This window comes from Budorcas taxicolor, chromosome 2 (genome assembly GCF_023091745.1).
Source record: "Budorcas taxicolor isolate Tak-1 chromosome 2, Takin1.1, whole genome shotgun sequence".
Classification (NCBI taxonomy): Eukaryota; Metazoa; Chordata; class Mammalia; order Artiodactyla; family Bovidae; genus Budorcas; species Budorcas taxicolor.
In genome coordinates this window covers 161,636,417-161,662,243 of record NC_068911.1, presented here as the reverse complement: position 1 = coordinate 161,662,243, position 25,827 = coordinate 161,636,417, and the positions used below count along the sequence as shown (strand labels likewise).

The following is a 25,827-nucleotide window of genomic DNA, read 5'->3' as shown; positions in this document are numbered from 1 at the left end:
CACCATCTGCAGTGATTTTGGAGCCCAAGAAAATAAAGTCTGACACTGTTTTCATCGTTTCCCCATTTATTTTCCGTGAAGTGATAGGACTGGATGCCATGATGTTCATTTTTTGAATGTTGATTTTAATCCTCTGTAATTTTCATCAAGAGGCTCTTTAGTTTCTCTTACCTTTCTGCCATAAGAGTGGTGTCATCTGTATAGCTGAGGTTATTTATATTTCTCCCAGTAATCTTGATTCCAGCTTGTGCTTCATCCAGTCCAGCATTTCACATGATGTACTCTGCCTGTAAGATATGTAAGCCGGGTGACATTATACAGCCTTGAGGTACTCCTTTCCCCATTTGGAACTAGTCTGTTGTTCTATGCCCAGTTCTAACTGTTGCTTCTTGACCTGCATACAGATTTCCCAGGAGGCAGGTCAGGTGGTCTGGCATTCTCATCTCTTTAAGAATTTCTCATAGTTTGTTGTGATCCACACAGTCAAAGGCTTTGGCTCAGTCAATAAAGCAGAAGTAGATGTTTTTCTGGAACTCTCGCTTTTTTTTTGATGATCCAGTATATATTGGCAATTTGATCTCTGGTTCCTCTGCCTTTTCTAAAACCAGCTTGAACATCTGGAAGTTCACGGTTCATGTATTGCTGAAGCCTGGCTTGGAGAATTTTGAGTATTACTTTGCTAGCATGTGAGATGAGTACAATTGTGTGGTAGTTTGAATATTCTTTGGCATTGCTTTTCTTTGGAATTGGAATGAAAACTAACCTTTTCCAGTTCTGTGGCCACTGCTGAGTTTTCCAAATTTGCTGGCATATTGCGTGCAGCACTTTCATAGCATCATCTTTTAGGATTTGAAATAGCTCAACTGGAATTCCATCATCTCCACTAGCTTTGTTTGCAATGATGCTTCCAGGATGTCTGGCTGTAGGTGAGTGACCACACCATCGTGCTTATCTGGGTATTTTTAGTATAGTTCTTCTGTGTATTCTGTGTATTAGAAATTTATTGGAATAATTGTGAGTAGTTTAGGAAAACTTGTTTGGATCTCTCAAGTAAAGGAAGAGGGCAAAGAATACCAGAATAAAAAAAGTAGAATAAAGCAACTTAAATTTTACTATAAGATTTCAATGAAGACAAATCAGTTTGATGTGCCTGAAACATCCTGAGAATGTTTCAGGTGTCATCCTGAGAATGAAACACAGGTGTCAAGTGAGGCCAGGTACCCCACCTGTCCATTCAATGTAACACATCCAGAGCATTCTAGCTGCCAGTCTGTCTTGTTCAGGAGGCAGGGTAGGCCTTGTATCTCCTATGTCCTTGATTTCCTAGTTCCCATCTGATACCCCTCTCCCTTGGCACTCTTCTGAAGCCATTAGCCTGCCTGATTCTCTACTACAGTAGCATCTCAGGAAGCCAAACCACAGTGACTGTAAAGACTAATAACCCTGCATGTGGCACAGCTTGGGCCAAGGAATAGAAGCTAAATGGGGACTTTTTTGGTCTGAGTTATGCTGTATGAAGTGAAAAAGCTTTTGTAAACCCAAGAGAAGTTTTCCAATTTATCAGAAGCACTCTTAGAAGCCCATCCATGTTCTCCTCCCTGCTACCAGCCTTGTCTACATAACTTTGAGTTCTATAAACTCAATCATAAGCATCTTCAGTTTAGCTGGAGTGTCAGCCCCAAGAAGGCAGAGGGCTTTTATCAGTTTTATTCACTGATATGCCTGGTTCCTAGTAGGTGCTCAGTGAATAGTTATCAAATGAACATACAGGATAAACAAATTTACTTTTCAAGACAAAGCTTATCACTTTCATTTTTCTCACAATAACTTCATAGATTTCACTGTGAGCAGTATTAATCCTTTGATATTGTCTTTGTGGTTTAAAGCATGTTATGCAAGTTCAAGGTTATAATTAGCATCACTTTGGTCTTTGCATTATGGATTGTTAGGGCATTGGCTTATTGGATCCATCCCCACTCTTCAGAGTGCCTAGTGGATTCTTGCTCCTCTGTGACCAGCCAGGAAGGAGTAGATTGAAGCCTGCGTCATAAATCTCAGGATTTTGCCCTTTACCTTTCCTCTGAAATCTGCAGAAGGGAATTAATGTGAGAACAGAAGAGCTTGGCTCTGGAATTTGGCCCAGGAGTATGAGCAGCTCTTTGTCTCCTCTTCTGCCTTATAACCCAAAGGCTGTTAGAATTCCCAGTTACATCTCCATCCTGTGTTTGTATCATGTTGTTTTATGTCAGCAGGGGAAAGGAAGTCTCCTACAGACAACGAAGGACAAAAAGATCTTTTATATTCCAAGAAAGGCCTCTGGAGAATCTTTGTTCTTGACGTGTCTTCTCAGAGAAGCCACATAGTAAAGTGAACCAAAGTTGAGCCTCTGAAGTCAGGTAGTTGGGCTTATCCAGCCTGCAAGGTTGAAGCCTGCAGAAAACCAGGTGTTTGGTTTCTCAGATCGTCATCCATCTCCTACCCTCCTTCAGGGACCTCTGTTATCACCCTCTCCATCTGGCTGTACAGTCTGAGTGGAGATGATCCTGGGTCCTCACCAAGGGTGTTTCAGGCCAGAATGAAATACGGACAGGCCACCAAGAGGAAGGAATGGAATGGTGCCGGCTCTGCCAGTAGGATACACATCGGGAAACCAGGGTTGTTTTGCCACAGAGGTGGGAACAGTGATTCATGAATGGAGAGCTGGCTGGGGTGTTGGAAAACTCATGGGTAGGAAGGAGAGATTCTGAGGACACTGGTCTCTCCTGATCTGACACTCTTAATGATGCAGACACTCTGGCGGGCCCCTTGGCTCTATGGCCTCTCCACATTTTCACATGCCACGAATATCCTTAAATACTTCAACTGGGACTGGGCAAAGCCCATTCACACACATTAAAGACGTCTGTGTCTGGGCATTGGTTTATGCCATTGAATGACACAGAGGGGAAAACTTCATTTTTTTTTCTCTGTTTGTTTATTTCTCTCTGAATGATTCATTCTTAATAAGTTTCTTGCCCAAAGCCTGTTTCTGCAGCCATGGGAAAGATTCCAGCATTTATTTCTAATGGGTTGTGACTCCTCCTGAAGAATCTTCTTGTCTTCTTCCAAGTCCCTTGGTCACAGCACCTTGGGAAGTTATCTTGAAAAATATCTGTCTACCATTCTGGATGTTTAGGGAACAGTTTCGTGACTGTGTTTCTCATCTGCTTTGCGACTCTGGAAGGTTGCAGCTCCTGAGAATGAGGCTCAGAAGGGACTTATTCAGGGAGAAAACATTCACCTCTTTCATAGATGGCCAAGATGACAGGGTGCTCATTCACAGACCCTCCATCGGTGCTTAGCTGTGTCAGTGGTAGAAGCCTTGAGGCAGCCTTGCACATTGAGTCCTGTGTTCTCGCTCACAAGGAGGACGTGCCTGGAGAGGGGTGTGAAAACAAGTCTCCCACACGGGGAAGACTGGGGCAAGAAGGGATCCCTATGCATATTTAGAGTAAATCCCTGCTGGAGTGTTGACATAAGAGGATACCTGGCTAAACCCCCATATTTCAGGGTTTCTATTTATTGAGACACATGTTCTTTGTGGTCCCATAAGCACAGAGGGTGCGGCTGCCTGCAGAGCATCACTAAATCTTTGGTATTTTGAGAGAATTAATTTTTAAAATATTTTTATTTATTTCCCTTGAAAACCAGAGCCATAAGGCACAGTTCTGTTAAACTAAATATAAAAAATTAAAGAGAAAATCACTTTAAAGCCTGAATTTTTCTTTTTCCACTGACTTATAGTCACCAGTATGGGTGAATGCCAGACACTGGGGAATTTAATGGGAGAATTAGGAAATCTGCGAGCAGGTAGTAAATAATTGGCATATTAGGGGAAAGTGCTCAGGGACAGAATTCTGGAACTCGGGCCAGTTAGGATGATGGCCAGGCTGATTTAAAGGGGTCGTTCTGAGGGGAGACTGTCTTGATGCATCATTTTATCATTTTTGCATTCCATTTTCAAGGAAACTCTACTTAGAGAATTCTTTTTATGCCATTTCTAGGGAAATTTATTCAGATAATTCTTTTCCTGTATTTCCTTAAGGCAGCAATCTCCAACCATTTTTGGCACCAAGGACCAATAGCATGGAGGACAGTTTTTCCATGGATGGGGGAGGGATGATTCAAGCACATTATATTGATTGTGCACTTGATTTCTATTATTGTGACATCAGCTCCACCTCAGACCTTCAGGCATTGGATCCCAGAGGGTGAGGATCCCTGCTCTAGTTCAGTTCAGTCGCTCAGTCGTGTCTGACTCTTTGTGACCCCATGAATCGCAGCATGCCAGGCCTCCCTGTCCATCACCATTTCCCAGAGTTCACTCATACTCAAGTCCATTGAGTCAGTGATGCCATCCAGCCATCTCATCCTCTGTCATCTCCTTCTCCTCCTGCCCCCAATCCCTCCCAGCATCAGAGTCTTTTCCAGTAAGTCAACTCTTCGCATCAGGTGGCCAAAGTACTGGAGTTTCAGCTTTAGCATCATTCCTTCCAAAGAAATCCCAGGGCTGATCTCCCTCAGAATGGACTGGTTGGATCTCCTTGCAGTCCAAGGGACTCTCCAGAGTCTTCTCCAACACCACAGTTCAAAAGCATCAATTCTTCGGCGCTCAGCCTTCTTCATAGTCCAACTCTCACATCCATACATGACCACAGGATAAACCATAGCCTTGACTAGACGGACCTTAGTCGGCAAAGTAATGTCTCTGCTTTTGAATATACTGCCTAGGTTGGTCATAACTTTTCTTCCAAGGAGTAAGCAATGTACCAAATTATTAACCATCTGAGCTGCGAGGGAAGCTCAGGTGGTAAAGAATTTGCCTGCAAGGCAGGAGACCTGGGTTTGATCCCTGGGTTGGGAAGATCCCCTGGAGGAGAAAATGGCAACCCACTCCAGTATTCTTGCCTGAAGGAGCCTGGCAGGCTACAGTCCATGGGTCACAAAGAGCTGGGTACAAATGAGTGACTAAGTACACACGCGAATTATTAACATGTTCTTTTAATTGATGTAATCTCATAGGATTTCAGACAAAGCTATCAGTTCCCCAAAGGTGACAAAGTAGAGTTTCATTGACTTCCCAAGGTTTACCCAGTGGCATAAGTTATACTCCCTTATTTATGCTTTGTGTTGGCCACACCTTACAGGAAGCAGAGAGGAGTTCATTACTGGGACTGTTTAGGAAGGTTTGGGCAGGGTTAGTGGAAAATCGCATGGGCGGAGGAGCCTGGTAGGCTGCAGTCCATGGGGTCACTAAGAGTTGGACATGATTGAGTGACTTCACTTTCACACATTGGAGAAGGGAATGGCAACCCACTCCAGTGTTCTTGCCTGGAGAATCCCAGGGATGGGGGAGCCTGGTGGGCTGCCGTCTATGGGGTCACACAGAGTCGGACATGACTTAGCAGCAGCAGCAGCAGCAGTGTATTTTTTGGGGGGACTTCCCAGGTGGCACTAGTGATAAAGAACCTGCCTGCCAGTGCAGGAAATGTGAGGGACAGGCGTTCAATCCCTGGTTGGGAAGATCCCCTGGAGAAGGGCATGGCATCCCATTCCAGTATTCTTGCCTGGAGAATCCTGTGGACAGAGGAGCCTGGCGGGCTACAGTCCATAGAGTTGCACAGCGTCCGACACACTGAAGTGATCTAGCATACACACATGCAGTGCGTTTTTATCAAAGAGAGGACACAGCTAAGAGCCTTGCAGAAACCCTCGTATTGCCAAGCAGCAGGCCTGGAGCTGCCATCACTGGGGAAGCAGCCTTTCTCTGGTGTTTTAGATGCATGCTTGCTAATTCTGCGCTTGGAGGAAGGGCTTGTCTGTTCACTGCAGCCTCTGGCCTCTGTGGCAAATCCCCATTAAAAGCAGACGTAAGTTGCAGTGCCCCAGCAAACAGTTGGTGTGAACGTTGGCCCTTGTCAATATCGCAGTTGAGAGGCGTCATCACATAATCCGCTCTTAGCCCGTCTCCATCTGCAGGCTTAGTGATACTTTGCAAGATGAAGCTAATGGAATATTCAGGATTAGTGATATTAGAACATGTTTATGCCTCTCTGTTCACAGGAAACTTTTGGAAAGATGCCAGAAGTCTGAAACTCTTTAGATTGAAATTTTTTTAAATTAATTTATTTTTTAATTGAAGGATAATTGCTTTACAGAATTTTGTTGTTTTCTGTCAAACATCAACATGAATCAGCTATAGGTGTACATATGTCCCCTCCCTCTTGAATCTTTGGTTTCATTGTAAATCGATTATATGTGTTTGAGTTTTAGAAACCAGATAATATATACATGGGCTTCCCCGGTGGCTTAGTAAAGAATCCACCTGCCAGTGCAGGAGACTGAGTTCGATCCTGGGTTGGGAAGATTTCCTGGTGAAGGAAATGGCAACCCACCCCAGAATTCTCGCCTGGGAAATCCCATAGACTATAAACAGATCATATATAATAAATATTTGTAAAAGTATATAATGTATATTTACATGATGCATATAAATATATATTTCCTTATTTTTTGTGTTTCATTTTACCTGTGAAGTTACGGTTTTTGAACCTTATTTTCTGCAGTTATAAAACAAGAATAAAGTTTTAAGAAATGCCCAGGCATGGAAGGGAGTGTCATTTACAAAAACACCAGGCAATAGAATGTGGTTCTTTCTTTGGGAAGACGCATGGTTTCTAGGGTGTTCATACAATGTTAAAATTTCTTTTACAGCTCCAAAAGGGGAAAGATGAATAAATGGCTGAAAAGTGAAGCTGCATGGAAATGATTCTCATATAATAATAAAGTGGTCTAAGAATTGAAAGAGTGTCTTTTTAGGCTGTCTTTTCTGTGCAGCTTTCCTAGATCATCACAATGTTGCTGAATTCCCAACACTTTGTAGTATACTCTTTTTACCCGGAACCACCACCTGATGTACAGTTCTTGTCTTTAAACACAGGTTAGGAGATTAAAATTGACCTATACACCCTTCCATGTGTGAAACAGATACCTAGTGGAAAGTTGCTGTATAGCACAGGGAACTCAGCTCAGTGCTCTGTGATGACCTAGTGGGGTGAGACAGTTGGGGTGGGGTGGGGTGGAAAGGAGTCCAAGATGGAGGGGATATGTGTATACATATAGCTGATCCACTTTGTTTCATGGCAGATATGAACACAATGTAAAGCAATTATATTCCAATTTTAAAAATCCAGGTTAGTAATAATAAAATTCCATTCTTACCTACAGGGCTGTTGATGGATCTGATGGACATAGAGTGCTTTTTGCCTAAAATGTGATGCAAATATTTCTTGTTACTGTTCAGTGTGTGACTTGATTTGGCTGCAGACCTGTGTAAACAATGATGTGGGACGTTATGCTTAGTGAGTTGTTTAAGTGATAGTAAAAACAGGCCGCTAAGATTACTTCCCTGGTAAGTTTAGTACCAAGAGATTATATCTGTGTGTATGTTGAACCTCAGTGTTTTAAAATTGTTTTTCTAAGAAATGTCTACATATTATTACATAGCATTCATTGTTGTCTTATTAAACTCTTTGAGCTAATCATCTCAGCTCTATGCTTCTCTCAAGCAAACTTCCAAAAATAAAATGTTATTTTCCTTAAAACCTTTAGTTTTTAAATAATAAATACTTATGAGGAATACATTTTTCCTTAGTTGTCAAAATATTATTATTACTAATTTTACTATTACTGCTTTTCATTAGAAGGAATCATAAACAACTTATGTAACAAAGTTTTAAAAATTTATTCTTTATATCATGATAGAAACCACCGTATAATTTTTTAAAAATTGTGTGTGTTTGAGAGAGAGGACAAGAGAGAGATGAAAGCACATCAAAGGAGATTGTCTCCATCTGAAGAATGTTTCTATCAAATATAACAGATATAAACAGCTATTTCTAGTCTCAGGGAACAGTAAGAAAGAATGCTTTTCACTTCAAGCTCTCATACTAGTTTCCTCCATTTGCTATTCTACTTCAAAAGGAAAGATGTCATAGAAAAGAAAGGGGTATTGATACATGGTATATCTTAGATGAACCTTGAAGACATTATGCTGCGTGAAAGAAGCCAGACACAGAAGGTCACATATTTTGTGATTCCAATTGTGTGAACTCTCCAGAATAGTAAATCTCTAGCAACGGAGATCATATTCATGGTTTCCAGGGTCTGGATCAAGGGGAAAATGAAGAGTGACTGCTTAATGGATACTGGATCTCCTTTGGTGGTGATGAAAATACTCTGGAACTAGACAGAGCTGACGCTTGTGCAACAGTTTGACGGCTACATGCCACTGAATCATACATAAATGGTTAACATTATGTAATGTGAATTTCACCTCAATTAAAATGATAAAGTTGTTAAAAATAATAAAGGTATCGTAAATACCATACACAGAAAACATGTTCAGTAAGTCAAGAACCTTATGTTGTGCGTTTCCTCACAAAGCTATCTTTATAACATGACTCGAATCCAGAGGGACAAAGAGCTATTCTGCAGTCATCTCCGTGGAGAGTGCAGGCACTTGCAGCATCTTTCTGAGTCATTTCCCCGCTTCGGTGTATTGCCAAGGGTTTTCAGTTTGATCTTTGAATATCGTTCCCATCTGCCTCCCCTGTCCTTTCCACCGCCTCCACTCCTAAGTCAGGCCACCCTTGCTTCCTGGTTGTGCTGTTGCAGCACTTCCTGCCTGAGCAGTCTTCTGCTAGGCAGCCCCCTGACCTGTCTTTCTTCCTGGCATCTGTAAAGTCTTCCAAGTTCACAGCCTCCATCATACCCAGGTACCCATTGAACTGTAGACCCTCAGTGGCATTCCATCCAGAGCAAAGAAGGCCCTACTCCTCAGACTGTATGCAAGACCACTTTTCAAAGTTCAGCCTGTTTTTATCCAGCAGTCATAGACCGTCTGTTTCTTCTTCAGGGCTGTCTTAGGCCAAATGTGTGGTCAGGCCAAAGTGCCCCATATGCCCAAGAAAGTGAGGACTTTCCCCACTGCAGCACTTACCTTCCTGCTCCTTTCTACCCTTCACCATCTAGTTGCTGGGCTCCTGTCTGAGCTTTGAAGCCCTGATGCCTTGAAATCCATTGAATCCTTCTCAGAGGTGTTCCTTAAGCATGGTGGGTGCCATCACTGGCTCTGTTAAATGCTCAGTGTACATCATGTGAAATGCTGGGCTAGATGGATCACAAGTTGGAATCAAGATTGCCGGGAGAAATAGCAATAACTTCAGATATGCAGATAATACCACTCTAATGGCAGAAAGTGAAGAGGAGCTAAAGAGCCTCTTAATGAGGGTGAAAGAGGAAAGTGAAAAGGCTGGCTTGTAACTCAACATTCAAAAAACTAAGATCATGGACTTCGTGGATCATGAAGTCCCATCACTTCATGGCAAATGGATGGGGAAAAAGTGGAAGCAGTGACAGATTTTATTTTCTTGGGTTCCAAAGTCACTGTGGACTGTAGCTGCAGCCATGAAACTAAAAGACACTTGCTCCTTGGAAGGAAAGCTATGGCAAGCTTAGATAGCATATTAAAAAGTGGATACATCACCTTGCCTTGGTCCATATAGTCAAAACTCTGGCTTTTCCAGTAGTCGTTTATGAATGTGAGAGTTGGAGCATAAAGAAGGCTGAGCCAGAAGAATTGGTGCTTTTGAACCGTGGTACTGGGGAAGACTGTTGAGAGTCCCTTGGACATCAGGAAGATCAAACCAGTCAATCCTAAAGGAATATCGCACTCTTGAATATTCATTGGAAGGACTGATGCTGAAACTCCAATAATTTGGCTACCTGATGGGAAGATCTGACTCACTGTAAAAGATCCTGATGCTGAAAAGACTGATGGCAAAAGGAGATGGGGGCAGCAGAGGATAAGATGGTTAGGGAGCATCACCGACTCAATGGACATGAATTTAAACAAAGTTGGGAGATAATGGAGGACAGAGGAGCCTGCTGTGCTGCAGTCCATGGGGTTGCAGAGAGTGGGACATGACTTAACAACAACAGAAACTTTGTGGTACCACTTGCCTGCCCTTTCCACCATCTGCCTCACATCATAGCTGTATCTGTGCATGTGCAAAGGACTAGCAGTTTCTCCAGAACTACCCACTCAGTGAACTGAGGAGCTAGGATTTATTTTCAACCTCAGTGGCCTCAAAGACGCTGCTCTGAACAAATATTCAGCTACTTTCTGCCTGCTAATTTTGGATCTCTCCATCTTCCCCTTCCCCCATGCCCACCTGGCACCTTGCCATTGTGCATAATAGGTTCCCAAGAAATACTTCCTAGAATGGGCTGCATTTGTGCTTCTTTTCTAAGAAGTCATCTTTTTTAAAGGGACAAAATGGTGAACTCTTGTTTAAGAGAGAAGCAAAGCACAAAAACATGCAACAGGACTCAACATCCATGTCCTGAACTTTTTGTATGTGGCCTTTATCATCCACTTAACAGAAACATTGATTTAGAATCATTGTGGCCAAATGTCCTCGCTCAGTTCTCACCATTTCTCTGGACCTCTTTCTGGTCTCTTCCAAAAAGCGTTTGGAAGAGTGTTTATATCTGAGCCTCTTATTTTGAGCCAAATTACATCCTTCTTGTTGTTCGGTCGCTAAGTTTTATCTACCTCTTTGTGAGCCCATGGACTGCAGCAGGTTATAATGCATGTGCCGGGTGATAGAGGGTCTGTCTATCTTGATGAGTGAAAAATAAAGAGAGAGAGTGAACATCTTTTCTTGGTATATTATAAATCAGTTTTTTAAAGGATGCTATTTGAATCATGTGGAATTACTTTTCTTTGTTTTAGTACTGCTCATTTAGCTATTTGATAAACCTGGGTTTTAATCTTAACCTATCTGTAGGTCTTTCATTTTTATCAGGTGGGACAAATTGGGAGCGTAGTATTTACATGTATACACTACCATGGGTAGAATGGTTAGTGGAAAGCTTTGCTCTGTGATGACCTAAAGAGGTGGAATGGGGAGATGGGAGGAGGGTGTAGGGGAGGGAGAGGATGTATACACACACACACACACACACACACACGCGCGCACACATATACATGTAGCTGATTCATTTTGCAATACAGCAGAATACTTTTTGCAACACAACATTATAAAGCAATTATACTCCGGTATAAACAATTGTTTGAGTTGAACTACAACTGGTTATTCCTCCATTTTTAAACATTACCTTGGCGAGAAAACAATCATGTTTTAGACCATCAGTTAAGTAGAACAGTTTTTGTGTCCTTGGCATTTTCTAAGAAGTAAGTAGCTTAAGTGAAATCAAACATTGAGAGATTTACAAAGAGAATCTGTCTAGGAGATAAGTTTAATAAATATTTTGTTTTTCAGAGGCAACATTCCTTTGACTCTTTCTTATCATTCAAGTCTTTGTGTGTTTGGTCAAAAATCAACTTCAAGTGGATTTATAATTTCAAAGAAATGCCAAATCACGTAAAAGATCATAATCATTCATTCTGAATTTAAAAGGAGATTGAGGGCGGGAGAGTAGTCCTCTAGAAATTAAAATTTAAAAATCTAGCCCTGTTTTAAAAATTTCAGTACCTTTGTCAAGGGGTCAACTTGTTAGGGAGAAAAAAATATAAATTTTGACAACAGTTATTATTTTTTAAAATATATATTTATGTATTTATTAGCTGCATCGTGTCTTAGTTGAGGTGCACAGGCTCTGTAATTGTGGCACATGGCTTAGTTGTCCTGTTGCATGTGGGATCTTAGTTCCTCAGTCAGGGATTGAACCCACATTCCCTGCATTGGACGGCAGATTTTTAACCACTGGACCACCAGAGAATTCCCAATAGTTCTTCTTTTAAGGGGCAATAAAGATATCTCTCCATTGTTCTAGAGTGAAACTGATTCTTTGGGAACATGAGTGAACAGCTAAATCAAGAGCCTACTGTTGACCTCTCTCTTTTTTTTTTCTTCTCTCCCGTCTGCAGGTGACCTATCTTGGCAAGGTACCCACCACAGGCATGCAGTTTTTGTCAGGCTGCACAGAAAAGCCAGTCATCGAGCTCTGGAAGAAGCACACACTAGCCCGAGAAGACGTCTTTCCAGCCAATGCCCTGCTGGAAATCCGACCGTTCCAAGTGTGGCTCCATCACCTCGACCACAAAGGCGAGGCCACGGTGCACATGGATACCTTCCAGGTGGCCCGCATCGCCTACTGCACCGCCGACCACAACGTGAGCCCCAACATCTTCGCCTGGGTTTACAGGGAGATTAATGATGACCTGTCCTACCAGATGGACTGCCATGCTGTTGAGTGCGAGAGCAAGCTGGAGGCCAAGAAGCTGGCCCACGCCATGATGGAGGCCTTCAAGAAGACTTTCCACAGTATGAAGAGCGATGGCCGGATCCACAGGAACAGCTCCTCGGAAGAGGCGTCCCAGGAATTAGAATCTGACGATGGCTGAGTGAACTCAGAGAGCTTCAGCAAAGGCAGCATTGGTCAAGGAATTCAAGATGACAGACGGATAAGCGATGATTCAAATTTGGGATGAAAAGACTGCCAAATTATTGGCCGACCAAGCTTTTTAAATTCAGAAGAGCAATTCTAAATCTAAAGAAATGTATTATTAAAGTAATTACGTTACATTGAAATCTGCTGCTGCTGTGACTATGAGGAGGGTGGGAGTGTGGATGGGGAGGGAAGTTCTAGACTTTTCTTTTTCTTTTTTTGGCTCATTTTGCAATGCCTCCATTGTAGGAGTTCTCCATGCTGATTTTTGCCACTGTCGGGCAAATATACTGCAGTTGTTATTCAATGCACCATTCCAACTTGCCTTATGAAACCCAACAAAAATGTTAGATGCACCTATAGAATCCCTGGTTGTGGGGGGAGATGGTGAGTGCTGATGCTGACGAGGAGGCCTCTGGGCTAAAGGAACAACACAGAGCTCCTCTCCCCTGGCTGGTTTCAGATCCTCTCCTCAGTAAGCAAATTAGCACAGCTTTATTGAGCTTTATAACTAACAACCTGATAGTTGGCAGTTAATTCACAGTTAAAGGCAATGCTTTTGTTACATAGTGTATCCAGTAGCACCTTCTTCTTATTGTATTCACTTCATCTATTTTCTTAGAATTCTTGCAACTACTAATAGCCCCTTTCCTCCATTGCCCCATCCACCCTCTCTGCCCTTCCAATCCACTACACCGTCCCTCCAGGATTGCAGTCTCAACCTACATGGCAGGACACCAAAAGGGAAGACAATAATAACCAAGGAAATGAAAGAATCAGTCAAACAATGTGGGAGCTTCAAACCACCACCACAGAAAGTTCAGAAAAAGGGAATGAGTAATCAGCAAGTATACAAAGCCCATGAGGGCTGTCCTTTCTTCAACTGCAATTTATGATAACTTATTTAGTTGATGGTCCTATCTGATGACTCTTTCATGGCAAGCTTCATATCTGAGCTGGTATCACTAAGGAAGCATTGACCCATCACTCAACATGGCACTCGAGTAGGGAACGGATTCTATACACCAGACTTGTCCAGAGAACCTATGTCCATTCACAAGGGAAATCTGACCTTCTTCTCTTCCAATTGGATTGATCTCGTAGGGTCAGAGTTGCCAGTTTTTGGGTATTTCTAATGAGAACTTCTCACTAAGACAGCCTGAGTTTTCTTGGTTTGATGAAATCTTTAAATATCATAAATGCAAAGAATCAACATTGAGTGACATTGAAAGTACTGGTGAAAATCCACACATTTAAGGCTGAGAGCAGATGAACAGTTTTCCAGGAGCTGCTGCTCCTTTCTGAGAGTCTGTTTTGAATCCTGGTAACCATGTCAGGGGCCCTGGGACACCTTACAGAAGCCTTAAATGAGAGTTTATAGAATCCAGAGAGAAGTGGTGTCGGTGTTTTGGTCTGTGTATCTGTGTGTCCGTGTATGCATTTGTGTGTGTGTACGTGTGCCCCCGAGCGTGGGTCCCGTCTTAAGGCATGTAGAATAAGCATGGAGTTGTATTGAGGGCAGCACACCTTCTGGAGATCTGCTTGCTGCTTCACGACAAATGTAAACTACTCTTTAGCATAAATGCATTCATTCTTTAATAAAAAATATGTTTGCATTAAAAAACCTGAGGAGTTTCATAGTGTATATGGCGTTCCTTTTTTAAGTAAAGAAAACCTGAGGGACAAAACAGATCAAATTGAATAGATGTCTGTTCTACACACGAAAAGCGTTAGTCACGTCTTCCTGTTTGTGACCCCGTGGATTGTAGCCTGCCAGGCTCCTCTGTTCATGGAATTCTCCAGGCAGGAATACTGAAATGGGTAGGCGTTCCCTTCTCCAGGGGACCTTCCCAACCCAGGGATCGAACCCAGCTCTCCTGCATTGCAGGCAGATTCTTTACCATCTGAGCCACCAGGGAAGCCCCAGCTTTACACATGGTAGTGTGTATATGCTCTCTCAATTCATCCCACCAGGCTCAAGAGGAAAGGATATATGCACACAAATAGCTGATTCACATTGTTGTTTAGCAGAAATTAACACAACATTGTAAAGTAATTATACTCCAATTTAAAGATAACTATGAAAAATTAAATTGAATAAATAGGGAATTCTCTCTAAACATGTTAAAATGTGATCGTCAATGACTTATTCCTTGATGGTGTTTAAAAGCATCTTGCTTTATTTTTGAATACTACACCTGTAGATAATGACTGCCCCTTCATTGAGATGGTAACATGTCAACAATGGAAAGAGTTACTTAGTGTGATAGTCTTATTTCAGAGGAGAATCTTCTGGAACATTTTGCAAATGATGGCTATTTATAAAATCTCACGTACCTCTCGGAAGAACCTACACTGAAATCGTGGAAGGTAAACACGAAGTGATTCCTTCTGACAGAACTGGTTAAAAATGTCTCCTCCAGGCCATGATTTCTCAGAATAGCCCCATTAATCAAATAAGGCAGATGGCCCTGGAGCCTGTGTGTCTTGAGCAATGCCCTTCATGGGATCAGTCACAAATATAAAGGCTTTGAAAGTGAAAATATGGGTGCCTGCTACTGAGAAGAACTCAAGGAAGAATTACTACCTCAATCCTCCAAGGAAAATGGCATTTTCTTTCAAGCTGAACTTGTCTCATTTTTAGGTTCACTTTATCGTCCTTGAATATGCTTTGAAGAGGGGGAGGAAAAAAAAAAAAAGAATCCAACCCCAGCATATATTTCCAAACAATGCCATTTTCCTCTCTCAGTAAAATTTGGGTTGCAAGGGCACATATGGTTATTTATTGCAGAAAGCATTTGCTGGTATTTTTCTCAGGGTACCAAGTGTCACATGCTATGTAATAAGCTCTGATAACATTGGCGTGAGCATGTGTTTAGCGAGTAGTAAGCAATTTAGAGATAAATACAGGACGACATCTTTCAAATAACTAATGAGGTCTTCTGGGACAGCCAATACCAATTCCCCTCAGAGGGGAGATTCAGACTTGTGTTATTTTTTAACCCTTTGTTTCCTCCATTTTTGTACTAACTTTCTATACCAGTGGTCACAAAGCATTTTTCTGAACGTCAACTCATAAGTCCCACAGAAGGATCCTGTTGGTGGGTATGGCATTCAATATAGAGATGAAGAAACTGAGGTTCAGAGACACTGTATACTTTGGCAAAAGCAGCCCAGCTTGGGCATGTTTAACGGGGACTAAGACCCACTAACTTCTGATCCAGAGCAGTTGCTCTATTTTGGATATTTTATTTTCATTCCTTTTAAAACCCTCCAGCTTATTTTAAATTAGCATACGAAGCCGCTAGAAATAAACATCTTTGCTATTCATTTTTGAAGTATTTTTTATAGCAACAGAAAAAGTTTTAAAAGCAAACAAAGGCCCAAGAAGTTTTTATTTGGGCACAAATAACATAATATGATATTTTTTGCATCAGTGTTTTATAGGCTGTGGTCAATGGACAAAATACTCTCTCTACCCTAAAGAACAAAGATGAACTCTTTGTTTTGTTTTTCTTCTCTCTCTCTCTTTAGTTGCTAAGTCGTGTCCGACTCTTGGGGCCCCATGGACTGTAGCCGGCCAGGCACCTCTCTCCATGGAATTCTCCAGGCAAGATTACTGGAGTGGGTTGCCATTTGCTCACCTTTGCTCACCTTTGAAGCCCATTTGCTCACCTTTGAAGGACATGGGCAAGCGTCTCTATGGTTCATTCCAGGGTTTTGTGCTGGAACTTCCAAACAAAAGGGATCTTCCTGACCCAGGGATCGAACCCGGGTCTCCTACACTGCAGACAGATTCTTCACCAACTGAGCTACTAGGGAAGCCCTTTGTTTTTCTTAGGGTATGTTAAAACTTTGAATCAGATCCTTCTATTACAGGATTCTATAGCATCCTAGAATTTCCCTTCATGTCATTCATTGAAGTTTACAATTATACATTTATTTGTATAATTAGGTAATAGCTTTATAAGCCTCTGGAGTGGAAATGTCTTTAAGATGGGGATTTTTTTTCTATTTTATTCACATCTTATCCCCTGCTTTATCACAGGGCTGATCACCTAAGAGGAACTCAGTAAGTTTCTGTTAGCAGGCTGGAGAGAGGGATAGACAGAAGCAAAAATCTTTTTATGAGGCTTTTGTTTGGAAGTTCCAGCACAAAACCCTGGAATGAACCGTAGAGACGCTTGCCCATGTCCTTCAAAGGTGAGCAAATGGGCTTTTTACTAAAGGCAAACATCATTCCTTACCTAATTCTAGAACAAGTTTGTGGCTGCTTATAGATAGAGGACGAATGTTCAATGTGAGCTGTATGATTGAAATAGAGCAAACACTATCCCAGGGAAGTGGACAGATACTGTATTTCGAGGCACCTGCATTTAATAGATTACAAAATTCTTGTCATACATTTGACTTTGTTTATTTCTGTGTCAGGAGAGAGAGAGAGTGATGGGGGAGGATGTTTTAATTTTCTGATAGTATGAAGCATATGAATTTAACTTTTTCCCCCAAGTTTATACTTCAGAAAATACTTTTTTCTTTATCTCTCTATCTGCTTTTCTCCATTTTGGCTCTCCTCTTCCCCTCACTCCTTTTTCACTTTTCAGTTGAATTATGTATATCACACCATCCTAGACTGTCTCTGATTTTAGCAGGAAAGAGCATATATTATGCTCTGAATCTGAGATTACTTGTTTTGTTTCATGGTCCATTGATGCGAAATTTGACAAGATTATCAGACCCTGCCAGTGATCTTAAACTGCTCTTATTATTTTTTTTCCCAGTCAGATGGGACATGATGACTATTCTCCATAGCCTAGTATTTCTTAGGCATTCCTAAAAATGTGATATCTTCTCATCTCTTCAATATACCTTAGACTACACTGCAGTGAAGGGAAAGAGTCCCCTAATTGTCATATTCTTATTGATCTTTAAGAAGCTTTCCTGTTAGATGCCAAGGTTGGGCTTTTGGAGTAATTTTATGGGATGCCTTGTTCAACTTAAGAACTTTCATTGCTTTTTTTTTTTTTTTTTGAAGAGGTTCTAGCTGATAATAGTCGCCAGAGAACTATGTTTATTACATAATGAAACTTAGAACAATTGATGGGTATTGAGATCACTAAGAGGACGAAAAAATCTAAACCATCTTCATTTGGACATTTGCAAATAAACTATATTTATTAAAAATAAATCTAAGACATGGTCTTGTACACTTGAGCAAAGGTGACATTCACAGAGAGATTTGGGGAACTGTTTCTCATGACATGTCCTCCTAAGATTAGCTTGGGTTTTGCTTTTGCACCCAAATTTAGGCATTGAAGCAGAATCTGAATAGGTTTTTTTGCCTAGGAAACTTAATGATTTTCATTCAAAAATGTTCTCAAGTTCCTGCTTTTCAGTAACTTGACTCAGAGGCTGCTACAAGAAGGTGCTGATGTATTCTGAAAATAGAACTAGTGAGGCGTTACACGTAATTTCAAGTCCTTCATAAAAATCCCCAATAATGGGCCCTACTTTCATTTCTAGAACTTCATTTGACAACTGTTTTCTTAATGTTTTTATCCATTTAACTAAACATATATAATAGACTGAGGTTGAGTCTTTTGAAAACAGTACCAGATTTGTGAAATAAAATGTGACATTACATGGGACCTGCTTGATTTCAACCCTGTCATTACATGGCCTGATTACCATTCCAGAATTTTTTGTCTTTGGAGGGCAAAACTTAAACGATTAAGCTAATACCTACTTGCAAAGAAGAACCAAGAGTTGACTCCATTCCAAGGTAACTTTTTAATGTAAACTTGGGATCAGATAAGACGAACGCTTATCACAGGCCTGAACACAATGGTTCTGATACCAATTTTGCATAGAAAAAGTATAATAATAAATGTTATTATGTTCATAATTGGATTACCTTCATGTAGATGCTATTATTGTTATAAAAACATTTTAATTGGGGGATTAGGATGGAATTAGACCTTTAATTCAGTCTTTCACCAAATTATCTATTGGTTTTCTCTATTTTAATTGCAACAGCTTTTCCTAGGCTTTAGACCACACTTTTAGAAATTAGCACGGTAAAACTTCATTAATTTAGCAAAAACCAATTAGGAGTCTGTGGTTTTGGCTTTGAAAAGCTCAAGGTTTATACTTATTTTTAATAAGCAGATAAATAAGATTAATTAATGTTGTTATTGAGAGTATTTCCCTATTTTGGAAAACACTGTTTCCACATATTCAAATAGCAACTTGCTAAACATAGCATAATTTCAGCATAAATAGAAGCTGGTATGACTGAAAGTGAGGCTTTGATTTCTGGTTTCAACCTATTCTTCTCTATTTATTAAAATGGGTTCTCCACAAAGCAACAGATGGTTTATGCAGTTCTAGGATTCAGAGTACTTAATGGTGATAAAATGCCTATTTTAAAAAAATACACAGAATTTACTTATATCTTTATCTTTAATTGGTGTAATTGTTTGATTTAACCATGACCCCTCAAAAAAATCCTTAAGTGACTGACTCTTCTTTTGTCTCGCAAAAACATCAGTATCAAAACAATTGAAATAGAAGTTATTTTCTGATCACAAGCTTTAATAATTTACTGTTACTAGTTCAAGATGCTAAGTCTTTGTGAATCACCTTAGGAAGCTCAGTAACTCATCAGGATCATATAAAAAGTCAATTAAAAAGTCAATTATTACCAATTATCTTTAGCAGCTGGTTTGTATATGAAGTTTAACATTTAATAGTTTTTTTTTTTCCAGATCTGTGAATGTGTGTATCACTTGCAGTGATATATCAACAAATTACCTGATCATCATATTTGCCCCATCAGGGTGGTATATGAGGTTCTGAGGGTAAGAACACACAGAGTGGAGCTTGTGATAGAGAGAACCAGGGGCAATTAAAATAATTGTGATCTTTGAGGCATCACATTCTAAGCACCACTGTATGAAAAGTTGTGCTTTAAAGAATCAGTAGCATTGCTTCCTGAGAGTCATTTCTTCTTTATTACTATTGGAGGAAAGATGTGATACATCCCACACATGAGGAAGCCTCAGAAATGGGAAAAAAACATTTTGGGGGACCCCAGGGAATCTAAAAAGGCCTGGAACCTGGAGGTAAAGCTTAGCATCACTCTGGTGCTAAGGTGGACCTCCAAAGCAGAAGTCTCATTTATTTCTTCTGTTATCCTACTCTTGATACAAGCCTTTCCCATGACTTGAAGTGTCATCTGGGGATGGGTGATGTCAACAAACAGCAGCTTCTGAGGAAGACAGGAGAGAGCTCTGCATCGCCTGCCATTGGCCTCAGTCAGACCAGCTCTGTGTCCCCAGATCACTTTGTCTTCTGTCTGCCAAGTGCCTCCTGTGCGCACTATATCCCTCAAAGGCCATGGTAACAGGAAGCTCTCTGGATTTGTTAGGAGAAAGAACCAGCTTCTTATGTGAACACAGAATCTCCAGCCCCACCACTCTTCACAGACTCCAGAGCTCCTACTGTTCCCAAAGTCAAATCTGCTCATGCCAGACTTTTGCTTTAAATCTTTCTGTAGCCTCCTCATTGTCTCCGAGATAAATGAATGAATGTCCCCACTCTCTCCTTCCCTTCTGTGCACCTACCTTAATTTTATATGTTAGTATGATAAACAGCTCCTTCAAGAGCAAGCTGGTTCTACCTGCTAGTCCAGGCTCAGAATTAAACCCTTGTCCTGAACTGCTGTGGACAATAAACTTAACACTTCAGGCCTCGGTTTCCTCATCTATACAGTGAGAATAATGGATGCCTAACTCATGTAGCTGCAATGAGCGTTAAATTAGTAAAATATGTATGAAGCATTCAGCCCCATGCTGGCACCCTGTGAGTGTTCAGTTGATGCCACTGTTTCAGGGTTTTCATTTTCACCTCTCACTCCTCCACAGAGAACTGTTGGATAGCCTAAAGAGTTCTTTGCAATTTTACCAAAGCCTTGGCACACCCTGCTACCCTCTTTGTGTTGATTTATTCCTTCCTCCAGGCTTCTGCAGACTTGTAAAGATATTTTCTCAACCACCTTGACACAAAGCTATTACTTGGTTCTGGGTTTACTCCACCCCTTGATCTGGAAGCTCCTAGAGCAATGCTGTCCAATAGATCTATCCTGACAATGACACATATAATTGAAAATATTTTCATAGTCAAATTAAAAAATTGAAAACAAATTGGATAAATTAATTTTTAATGTACTTTATTTAACCCAACTATCTAAAATATTACCATTTCAACACATAATTATTATAAGATGTATTAATGAGATATTTCATATTCTTATTTAAAACTCTGGTTTTCAGTACATAATTTATACTCTATAGCATCTGTTCAGTTCAGTCACTCAGTCGTGTCCAACTCTTTGCGACCCCATGAATTGCAGCATGCCAGGCCTCCCTGTCCATCACCATCACCCGGAGTTCACTCAAACTTATGTTCATCGAGTTGGTGATGCCATCTGGCCATCTCATCCTCTGTCGTCCCCTTTTCCTCTTGCCCCCAATCTCTCCCAACATTAGAGTTTTTTTCCAATGAGTCAACTCTTCACATGAGGTGGCCAAAGTACTAGAGTTTCAGCTTTAGCATCAGTCCTTCCAAAGAAATCCCAGGGCTGATCTCCTTCAGAATGGACTGGTTGGATCTCCTTGCAGTCCAAGGGACTCTCAAGAGTCTTCTCCAACACCACAGTTCAAAAGCATCAATTCTTCGGCGCTCAGCCTTCTTCACAGTCCAACTCTCGCATCCATACATGACCACTGGAAAAACCATAGCCTTGGCTAGCCGGACCTTTGTTGGCAAAGTAATGTCTCTGCTTTTAAATATGCTATCTAGGTTGGTCATAACTTTTCTTCCAAGGAGTGAGCGTCTTTTAATTTCATGGCTGCAGTCACCATCTGCAGTGATTTTGGAGCCCCCCAAAATAAAGTCATCCACTGTTTTCATTGTTTCCGCATCTATTTCCCATGAAGTGATGGGACCAGATGCCATGATCTTCGTTTTCTGAATGTTGAGCTTTAGGCCAACTTTTTCACTCTCCTCTTTCACTTTCATCAAGAGGCTTTTGAGTTCCTCTTCACTTTCTGCCATAAGGGTGGTGTCATCTGCATATCTGAGGTTATTGGTATTTCTCCCGGCAATCTTGATTCCAGCTTGTGTTTCTTCCAGCCCAGCATTTTTCATGATGTACTCTGCATATAAATTAAATAAGCAGGGTGACAATATACAGCCTTGACATACTCCTTTTCCTATTTGGAACCAGTCTGTTGTTCCATGTCCAGTTCTAACTGTTGCTTCCTGACCTGCATATAGGTTTCTCAAGAGGCAGGTCAGGTGGTCTGGTATTCCCATCTCTCTCAGAATTTTCCACAGTTTATTGTGATCCACACAGTCAAAGGCTTTGGCATAGTCAATAAAGCAGAAATAGATGTTTTTCTGGAACTCTCTTGCTTTTTCGATGATCCAGCGGATTTTGGCAATTTGATCTCTGGTTCCTCTGCCTTTCCTAAAACCAGCTTGAACATCTGGAAGTTCACAGTTCACATATTGCTGAAGTCTGGCTTGGAGAATTTTGAAAATTACTTTACTAGCATGTGAGATGAGGTTCAGGAGGGCCTAGAGGAGCTATTCCACGTTCAAGGTCAGGAGGGGCAGTGGTGAGGAGATATCCCTCATCCAAGGTAAGGAGCAGTGGCTGTGCTTTGCTGGAGCAACCGTGAAGAGATACCCCACGTCCAAGGTAAGAGAAACCCAAGTAAGACGGTAGGTGTTGCAAGAGGGCATCAGAGGGCAGACATACTGAAACTATACTCACAGAAAACTGGTCAATCTAATCACACAGACCACAGCCTTGTCTAACTCAATGAAACTAAGCCATGCCCATGAGGCCAACCAAGACGGATGGGGCATGGTGGAGAGGTCTGACAGAATATGGTCCACTGGAGAAGGGAATGGCAAACCACTTCAGTATTCTTGCCTTGAGAACCCCATGAACAGTATGAAAAGGCAAAATGATAGGATACTGAAAGAGGAACTCCCCAGGTCAGTAGTTGCCCAATATGCTACTGGAGATCAGTGGAGAAATAACTCCAGAAAGAATGAAGGGATGGAGCCAAAGCAAAAATAATACCCAGCTGTGGATGTGACTGGTGATAGAAGCAAGGTCCAATGCTGTAAAGAGCAATATTGCATAGGAACCTGGAATGTCAGCTCCATGAATCAAGGCAAATTGGAAGTAGCCAAACAGGAGATGGCAAGAGTGAATGTCAACATTCTAGGAATCCGAGAACTAAAATGGACTGGGATGGGTGAATTTAACTCAGATGAGCATTGTATTTGCTACTGTGGGCAGGAATTCCTTAGAAGAGATGAAGTAGCCATCATGGTCAACAAAAGAGTCTGAAATGCAGTACTTGGATGCAGTCTCAAAAATGACAGAATGATCTCTGTTCGTCTCCAAGGCAAACCATTCAATATCACAGTCATCCAAGTCTATGCCCCAATCAGTAATGCTGAAGAAACTGAAGTTGAAAGGTTCTATGAAGACCTACAAGACCTTTTAGAACTAACACCCTAAAAAGATGTCCTTTTCATTATAGGGGACTGGAATGCAAAAGTAGGAAGTCAAGAAACACCTGGAGTAACAGGCAAATTTGGCCTTGGAATGTGGAATGAAGCAGGGCAAAGACTAATAGAGTTTTGCCAAGAAAATGCACTGGTCATAGCAAACACCCTCTTCCAACAACACAAGAGAAGACTCTACACATGGACATCACCAGATTGTCAACCAAAATCAGATTGATTATATTCTTTGCAGCCAAAGATGGAGAAGCTCTATACAGTCAACAACAACAAGACTGGGAGCTGACTGTGGCTCAGATCATGAACTCCTTACTGCCAAATTCAGGCTGAAATTGAAGAAAGTAGGGAAAACCACTAGACCATTCAGGTATGACCTAAATCAAATCCCTTATGATTATACAGTGGAAGTGAGAAATAGATTTAAGGGACTAGGTCTGACAGATAGAGTGCCTGATGAACTATGGAATGAGGTTCGTACATTGTACAGGAGACAGGGATCAAGACCATCCCCATGGTAAAGCAATGCAGAAAAGCAAAATGGCTGTCTGGGGAGGCCTTACAAATAGCTGTGAAAAGAAGAGAAGCAAAAAGCAAAGAAGAAAAGGAAAGATACAAGCATCTGAATGCAGAGTTCCAAAGAATAGCAAGAAGAGATAAGAAAGCCTTCCTCAGTAATCAATGCAAAGAAATAGAGGAAAACAACAGAATGGAAAAGACTAGAGATCTCTTCAAGAAAATTAGAGATACCAAGGGAACATTTGATGCAAAGATGGACTCAATAAAGGACAGAAATGGTCTGGACCTAACAGAAGCAGAAGATATTAAGAGGAGCTGGCAAGAATACACAGAAGAACTATACAAAAAAGATCTTCACGACCAAGATAATCACAATGGTGTGATCACTCACCTAGAGCCAGACATCCTGGAACGTGAAGTCAAATGGGCCTTAGAAAGCATCACTACGAACAAAGCTAGTGGAGGTGATGGAATTCTAGTTGAGATATTTTAGATTCTTGAAAGATGATGCTGTGAAAATGCTGCACTCAGTAGGCCAGCAAATTTGGATAACTCTGTAGCATATCAAGTGCTAAATAACCATGCCTGCCTGATACTGTTGTTTGAGATCACATATTCCAAGAGGTTGAGAATCATGGCCTGATGCCCTCTGCATCCACAGAGCCCATCTCAGTGGCTGACACATAGAGGGGCTTGTGGATCAAGTTTAATTAATCAGAGGACTTGCACAACTCCATTAGGTATGTAAGTGTATTTATGTGCTGAGACAGTCATACCGAAGTACCACAACTGGGTGGTTTAAACAACTATGGTCTCACAGATCTGAAACTTAGAAAGCTGAGGTCAAGGAGTCAGTAGGGTTGGTTGCTTTTGAAGTGAGGAAAAATCTGGTTCATTGCCTGTGCTCTAACTTCTGGTGGTTTCCTGGCAGTTTTGGCATTCCTTGGCTTCTGCTCCATCACCTTGCTCTGTGTCTTCATGTTGACATGGTCTTTTTCCTCTGTGTGTGTGTGTGTGTATGTGTTATTGCTCAGTCATATTTGACTCTTTGCCACCCCATGGACTGTAGCCCACCAGGCTCCTCTGTCCATGGAATTCTCCAGGCAAGAATACTGGAGTGGGTAGCCATTTCCTTTTCCAGTATGTTTGTCTACCTGTCTCTAAAATTCTCCCTCTAATCAGGACATTGGTCATATTGTATTAGGGCTTCATTTTAACTAATTACATATGTAATGATCATATTTCCCAGTAAGGTGACATTCTGAGATAGTGGGGATGAGGATTTCAGCATATGAATTTGGGAGTGGGCACAATTCAACCCATAATGATAAGGGCGGTAATAACATCGAGTCATGTTTGGAGTTCATGGCTCAGAGGAGAAGAACCTGGATTGCTCTACTTTGAATTCAACACTTTTCCTCCTCCTGTCCCTTGGGAAGCCCACTTTGTGCTTGGTTTCTCTTGGCCAGCTAGGGTTGTGGTTGGATTATCAAGGTCAGAGCAGACAGTTCTTTGAAGTATATTCATTTCAATGCTTTGAATTTCCTTGTGAAATAAAATTAACATGGTTCTTAAATACACAGGCATTTCACAGAGATGAGGTTTCCCTGTATTTGTCCTTCCTCATCTTCCATTTCTCTTTTGTAACTGTTTTCTTTCATTAGATTGGTATCTGGTAATCGTTGGTTTTGGTTGTCTGCTGAGAGAAATGAGGTTGTGAGAGAAGAGAAGTTTGAAAACTAAAAAAAACAAGAAAGCCTGAAACAGGCAGGATGGCCTTTTCTGTGTGTGACAACATTAGCCAACTCTTAAGGCCAAGTTTTACAGACCAAAGTTGCTCTAAGCCAGTGCCCTCATGGAGCCCCTTGTATTTTTCATTGGGAATTGGTGTTTTCCAGGCATCTCAGTGTAATCCAACTAAAATCTCCACATCACAAAAAGAAGAAGACTTTGAAGGCCAGAATTTGGGATCTGCCAGCAACTCGGGGACTCTGGTGCATTTCAACGTCTGCAGCTCCAAGTCATGTGGTTGTGCCTCATTTTTTTTTTTTTGTAAGCATGTGCTCTGTACCACACTGAAGAATCAGATTCCTCACCATTCCCCAATATTTAAAAAGCAGCTTCAATGCCACTCTGCTAAGATAAGCCTATACCAGTATTCCACTGGCCAGCAACCAAAGGACTTCT

The 25,827-nt window shown here is 41.2% G+C and overlaps 1 protein-coding gene across 1 annotated transcript in view; it reads left to right on the top strand.

The window, feature by feature from the left end:
* The window catches only part of PID1 (phosphotyrosine interaction domain containing 1), a 272,685-nt gene extending 258,558 nt beyond the window's left edge, over positions 1 to 14,127 (top strand). The window contains exon 3 of the mRNA XM_052661605.1: positions 11,996 to 14,127. Within this exon, the coding sequence (XP_052517565.1) occupies positions 11,996 to 12,472 (477 nt within the window). The 3' untranslated portion in view covers positions 12,473 to 14,127. The remainder of the gene's footprint in view (positions 1 to 11,995) is intronic.
* The last annotated feature ends 11,700 nt before the right edge of the window (positions 14,128 to 25,827 follow it).